General features: G+C 42.7%; 1 protein-coding gene across 2 annotated transcripts; it reads right to left on the bottom strand.

The window, feature by feature from the left end:
* Nucleotides 1-6651, bottom strand: LOC123055307 (disease resistance protein PIK6-NP). Of its 2 annotated transcripts, XM_044479305.1 has the most exons (6): nt 5702-6651; nt 4241-5481; nt 3906-4093; nt 2277-2489; nt 851-904; nt 1-170 (listed from the first exon to the last, which is right to left on the bottom strand). In XM_044479305.1, exons 1-6 carry the CDS (start codon nt 6544-6546, stop codon nt 126-128), a joined length of 2586 nt encoding a protein of 861 aa, XP_044335240.1. In that variant the 5' UTR covers nt 6547-6651; the 3' UTR covers nt 1-125. The 2 variants fall into 2 exon arrangements, with proteins under 2 accessions (XP_044335240.1, XP_044335241.1); XM_044479306.1 differs by lacking the exons at nt 1-170; nt 851-904; nt 2277-2489; nt 3906-4093 and having other exon boundaries at nt 4137-5478; nt 5669-6648.
* Nucleotides 6652-6904: the final 253 nt, after the last annotated feature.

Below are 6904 nucleotides of genomic sequence, written 5' to 3'. Positions count from 1 at the left end.
TAGAATTCAATTTATTTGTACGAACAGCAAGCAGGCAGACTAGCTCCTTGGACTGAGCCCAGAGGTGACCTCACGGTCGGTGGCTTCGTTTTCTTGTGGTAGTGTGTTTATTAAAGCTTCGACAACTAGCTCTCAGCTCCGGAGACCTTCCCCATCAGACCTTGAGCCGCCTGTGATTAAGCACACATTAGCTAGGTAGCTTCTAGACAAACACGATATTTTGTTTGAAGATATATTTTAGAGTCAACCTTTGAACCCACAATTGCAGTTGTATAGTAATAAAGGTGTTGGTATTAGATTACATCACTTTTTAGTGACATAGGTGGAAGAATGCGCAGGATTCATTTTCATGCAGGTTATTCTTTCCTTCTCTGAGTGAACTGAGATTCCATGCATGTTTACAAGAAAATGTGAATGGCATCCGTGTTGCTACAATTTCTGCATGGTGTAATGCACGAGCTAACCACTAATACCCAGTCATTATCCGAGTAAATTGCATAAAATCACCACTTTGATGGCTAGGTTTGCAGAAAAACACTAGGTTACATTTTCTTTGCAGAAAACACCCCGTCTTTCGTAATCGCTTTGCAAAAACCACTGATCGGCGGATCTAGCTCTGTTAAGTGAGATTATGACAGAAGGGGCCCACAGTCAGGCTGATGTGGCACCAAACTCTCACACCGTTACATCGAACTGGTGGTTTGCTGCAATTTACTCGTCATTATCCAGCAAGCCTTAAAAAGGTTGAGTGAGGCCACCGTTCAAGTTTTCAGAAAGATCTTATTTCAATGTAAAAACATCTTTGTTTGAATAATTTGTATGGTGTGTTAGAGAGGAAGTTGAGTTTTACCTCTTTGAATTTATAAGCTGCCCTAATCACTTGATCTTTAGCCTGAATTTTTCTCTGTCAGGAAATAACAGTAAGAAACATTATCATCAGCTGTCAAAACAAACAAAAGACTATTAACTGTTCTGTAGACTATCTATGCTTTGGTGCAATTCGCAGAAAACGACATGCAATCAATGGGCAATAGTATTTTGGTTACGACATACATGTATGTGTACTTGGTTAGTGTAGATGCGAGCCTATCATCTGCGACAGCTAAGAAATTTACAAACTCTATGGTGCACCACATACCTCCTTGGACAAATGATGATAATTTGATAATGTAACCATGACTGTTAATTGATAAAGGGAAATTTAGACATACAAGCATGAAGCATGCTACATGTAGAAAGATTTAAAAGAATGTAAACATATTTACTTATATCATTATTGTATATGAAGGACTTACCCATTTCTTCCCTATATCTAGAAAGAAAACTTGTTTGGACAACACAACTACATGTTTCCCTAATATGCAGAACAGAAATGCATAATAGAACCGTCATTTTCTGGGTAGTTTTGGGATGGTAGGATTGCACTACAGGAAACGTGTTCGTCTAGGACAGCAGCAAGCTTCTGCAGAACTAATTAGGTAGCTTTTGGAGTCTCGGTTGTGTTACGAAAAGAGTATAGTTAGGAAAGATTTGGGGTCCAGTCAGAGTCTGTCTCATGGTTTGTAACTCCTTTATACGGAGAGGACCATAATCAAAGAAGGGAAGCAATAGTTATCCATCTATTCTCTACCTCGTTCTTCTCTCCTACCCCATCACCCCTCTTATGCGCATGCTATCCTAGTTTTTTTTGCGGGGGGAAAGAAAATTCTCATTGCTCAAGGAGGCCTCTCAGCCATAGCCAAGTTTGCAACAAAGTCCGGCCCAGCAGTAAACCAGACTGCCGTACATGGGGTACTACGGCCATACGCCGCCAGCTCATGGCCAACAATGTTCTCCGAGCGACTACAATGGGTGAACAAAATCTCCCTGGCATCTAGCTCAACTAATCTGTTTATTTCCTCTACAAGTGTATGATGTTTTGACATGTCTGTCCATCGACACTGCCTCCGCACTATCCATCTCAATGATGATAGGCAATGAGGTCCGGTGTAAGGCCAGATCCAGGCCCTCTCTACAAGCTAAGAGCTCAGCCTCTAGCGCATTATCACATGTACGGAGCTCCCTGCATGCGCTATAGACGATATCACCTCTATCATCCCGTAGGACCATCCCTCCTCCGGCCGCACCTGTGGGCACAACAAAACTCCCGTCCGTGTTGAGCTTAGCCCAAACCCGGCTAGGGGGGATCCAGCATGGCCGTACCTTTGCCACCGGACTCGGCCTCACACTCAGCTGAGTAGAGCTGACCACCATCTTCCCCTTCTCTAGGTTATCACCTGAGCATTGTTGTATGCACAAGTGATATAGCCATGTAAGAAGCATGGGGACGCCTCAGCAGGGGGTGGCGGGTTGTCGTGTGTGATCTCGTTACCCCCATATGCCAGATTCTCCACATGATCATGATCACCACCAGCCACGATCGCCGTTTCATCTATAGGTTCCAACAGCATGAATAGCCACTCTGACCCTGTGTTGCGGATAGGCTCCACCTTGGGAATGTTCCAGTCCAGGGCATGCTATCCTAGTCACTGCTGCATCCTAGCCCGACTAGCTGGTGGGGAGGCTACAAGCCAAAGCCGCCTATCCGCCACAACTATTACCTGTGACAAGTTTCCATGTAACAGCAGATCTCATGCGACAGAATTATTATTTTGTCGCATGAATTTTTTTTGTGTACAATGAAAATAAGTCCTACAAAACTATGATCAAGCTATGCCGCTACAATTATAAACCATTTCCTTTGTATTACTTAAATTCCTTGTTTGGACAGCACTCAAGTCTAATTGTTACTCTCGTACTCACTATTACACTCATGTATATTAACTTACCATTAAAAAACTCATATTAACTTACCAAAAAGGTGAAATCTGGTTATTTACCCAAAAAGTTGAGTAGCTTTGGATTATGTACCCAAAGCTGGGTGTAAATTGGTAAAAATTACCGGTAGGGGCTTCAATGTAACTAGAAATAAACATCTGGCATTTTCAATTTTATCTGGAAATGAGAAGGCGAGAATGCGAGAGTGTAAGCAAACGAGTTGCTCGTAGGGCTGTCCCGCGTGCACCTGCCGCCGGTATGTCTCCCGGTGGCAGATCAACCTGACGCCATCCACCCGTACGTCATCTCAACACATCCTCACCAAATCATCGAAGCGTAGTGCCTCCTCGACCATATGTCCTGATTTTCTTTGTGCTATCTATAAAACCAGCCACAGCAGCGGCATGGGCAGCCCCCGGTGCCACCAACGCCCAACACGCCCGACCTCCATTGCTACTGCTAGCGAGCTGCCAACAGCTGACCCGCCGGCACACCTCAAGCAAGCTGCAGGAACCCGAAAGCATGCACACGTATGCTCATACGTGTAAAAGGACTAGGGGTGTAAGTAGGCTAAGTAGTGGCAGTTCCCACCTTCGGTGCACCCACACAGTAAACGGTTAATTCGAAAAAAATAGGAAAAAATCAAAAAAATCTGAAACTTGGAGGATGTGATTATGAGCAAATGCTTTAGGACAAAAACCAACAGATAAAGGGTGAAGTTTGTTTACTTTATAGACCCCCCCCCCCCCCCCCCCGGGTAAATTATGAAGTAGATTTATATAATTTTTGGCATTTTATCGATTTGACAATCAACTTTGGGTATGCAATCCAACGCTACTCAACTTCCAGGTAAATAACCAACTTTCCTTTACATGGATAAACCGACATAATGCCAAACAAAATACAATTAGTTAAATTAAAGATTAGAGGAAACGACTGGATAACTAGTATTTGAAATGCATGAATAACTGGTGTCAATATCAAATTGTACAAGGATATAAAGATGAGAAACAAGCAAATACTTACACTAATTGTATATAAGATAAATAATATAAGCATGTCGCCTGAAAGTGTGAAATAGTAGTTACCACAACTTCGTAGCCAAGTTCCAATGTTCTCAATGTCGGTTTGGGCATGTTCTGGTTCAATCTTATCTCTTCCTCGAATGCATTCTTCATAGTCTGCATCTCTTTGTGCTCATCAAAGACTGTAACATCAATATGCTCAAGCGAATAGAGGTTCTCTAAACCCAATATGAAATCACCAAACTGAAGTACTGTGCGATGCACATAGAAATGTAACTGCAGAGTTTTGAGACTTCACATGGCTCCTTCTTCAAACGTAAGCATCATGGTGTCACCATTGACACAGAAGCTCGTTAGACACAGAAATGGGTAACCACTGTCAATGACCAACCGTTTACCTCTTCTGTGTTTAGGTTCCTTCACCATTATGCAGAGTTCGCTGAGAGATGGTATGCTCCAAAGGACTTGAAGATCCTGCTCTCCTAGTGTTTTCATTGTAATACTTAGGAACAACAGTTGTGTTAGTTGAACAAATGTTGACGGCAGCTCTTCTTCTATTATTGTGGGCCATATGTCCAGCACTTGCATAAATTTTAGATTCCTAATAGCTTTCGGGATCTTAGTGATAGATGTACCCTTTAAACGCAGATATCTCAGGTGAAACAAACTGCATAGATCCTTCCAATGATTATTGTCCACTTTATCGCATCCAGTTAAATCCAACACGCGTAGGACTGGAAAACACGAAAGCGCTGGCAACAAACTGAAAGCTAGGCTAGACATAGTAAGTGACCTCACATGGGCCAAGCCCGTGGTTGGCAGCTGATTAGCAACTTCTTCAATGCATGTCTCGATGGACAGTCGGCAGATCTTACTTGGTAGATACACTGGCTGCTGACCACCAACTACAGTTAGGAAATTCTCCTCATTTGACAAGGAAATGATAAGGTCACGCACCATATCGTGAACACAACAAGAGTGCACTTTGTTCCCATTGTCAAATCTTTCAGGTTGGACCAAGCTTTTATTAATGAGTTGGTCTAAGTAAGCCTCTCCTACTTCATACAACCTCTTCCCCTGTTCTTTTTTCACAAAACCTTCACCCACCCATTTCCATATCAGTTCTTCTGTTTTAATCTCATAATCCTTTGGATACACACTAAGATGCAGTAAACAAGTCTTTAGGTGTGGAGGTAGATCACAGTAACTGACTGATAATATCTGTCTCATGTTCTTCACATCATCGTGACTATTATCTAGCCCTGAACCCATAGACTTATGCACCTTGGACCAATACTCATGTGTATGTGCTCTTTCCATTTTACTGGACAGCAAACTAGCAATTGTAAGGACAGCTAAAGGCACCCCACCACATCTTTTCAGAATGTTCTCAGATACTTCAACCAATTGAGCGGGTGTTGTTTTATTCTCAGTGCCATATATTCTTTGGTAGAATAACTTCCTTGACTGAACAACAGAAAGAGGTTGCAGACGATATAAACCACCAGCTTGCTGGGCAACATCAAGAATGCGAGTTGTTGTGATTATTTTACTTCCATATTCATTTTCAGGCAAAGCATATTTGATATTTTCCCAGACAGATTTATCCCATATGTCGTCAATAACAATCAAGTACCTTCAATTAATAACAAAATACATATATCATAAGGCTATTTAAGTTCTAATACATTGAGCAGAATTGAGCTATCTAATAAAGTTTAACATAAATGGCAAAGCAAATAGAAAACATGAGAGTTCTGCACTACTGCAATTTCCTTGTGGTGTTCATGTATGAAACATTGAGGAGCACATATTCACATACATACCTCTTGTTTTCAAGGAATGTACTTATCTCACTAATGAGATGTTCTTCACCCCAAGATGCCTCATTAATGTTCTGGTACGTGTGCTTGTCAAGTTGATGGAGCAAGCTCTTGAAAATCTGCTTCATGTTAGGATTAAGAGATACTGAAATAAAAGCCGCACAATCAAATTGCGGTTTTTGTGTTTGAATATTGACTTGTCCTTTCATCTTCTTATACACTGCATTGGCAAGGGTTGTCTTGCCTAATCCACCAAATCCAACAATAGAGACCACCTTGAGCTGTTTCTTGGAAACGTCGTCTCCCTCTGTCAACATCTCGACTACCTCAAGGCTCTTCTCGTCAATGCCAACGAGCTCCGTCGCCTTTTTATACAAGGTTGACAGGCGAAGGGTGTCAACAGTTGGACCAGGTGGCTTGGCAGGAGCCTTACCGTCAATCTGGTACCTTTTACGCCGCTCACTGATCTCCTCGATGTGTCTCTTGATGTCTTCGATATCGATGCCGATCTTGTGCCGAATCTTGCCCTTGGTCAGCAGGCTGAGGCACTTATCAATGAAACCCCTGAAGCTGTGTGACCTCTCTGGCTGTCCATGGGTTTCGATGTGCACCATGAACTTGTCAATGTTATCTTCGAGGTCGTATGATAGGTCCCTCACATCCTTGGCCCAAAGCTTGATCTGCTTGTCAGGCGGCTGGTCAATTGGCGCCTCAGAGATCTCAACCAGAGCCGCCTCCATATGCTCCATCTCAGCTTTGAGGAACATGATCTCGCCTTTGACACCCTTGTGAAGGTTGTACTCCTTGGTGATCAGGTTGGCGAGCTTGGGCAGGAGGGTGCCCATCGCTCCGGTCACGACCGCGGCCATGCTTGGCCGCATACGTTATCTCTCTTGTTTGTGGAAGTTGGCGTTGGTGATCTACTTGGTGAAGTAGAGCAACCTAAAGAATGGCAGCATAATAAATTAGTCTGGTCCTTTCAAAAAATAAATTTAGTCAGGATGATAGCTAATAAGCCAAAACTTTTGTAAGAAATCCAGGACAAATTAAACGTCCTCGGGACCAAACAAAAGGGAGAGTGAACCTATGGTGAAATTTTTGGAAAAAACCTGCAGCCAGGTCTTAATTAGTTACAGGGCAGATATACAGCAAATCTGCATATTTTTTCAGGGCTGATAACAAATGAATCGTACGAAAGCAATGATTCCAAGACATGTTGCTTTGCGTAACATGAGTAAT

This window comes from Triticum aestivum, chromosome 2D (assembly GCF_018294505.1).
Source record: "Triticum aestivum cultivar Chinese Spring chromosome 2D, IWGSC CS RefSeq v2.1, whole genome shotgun sequence".
NCBI lineage: Eukaryota > Viridiplantae > Streptophyta > Magnoliopsida > Poales > Poaceae > Triticum > Triticum aestivum.
This window is presented reverse-complemented; position numbering and strand designations above follow the sequence as displayed.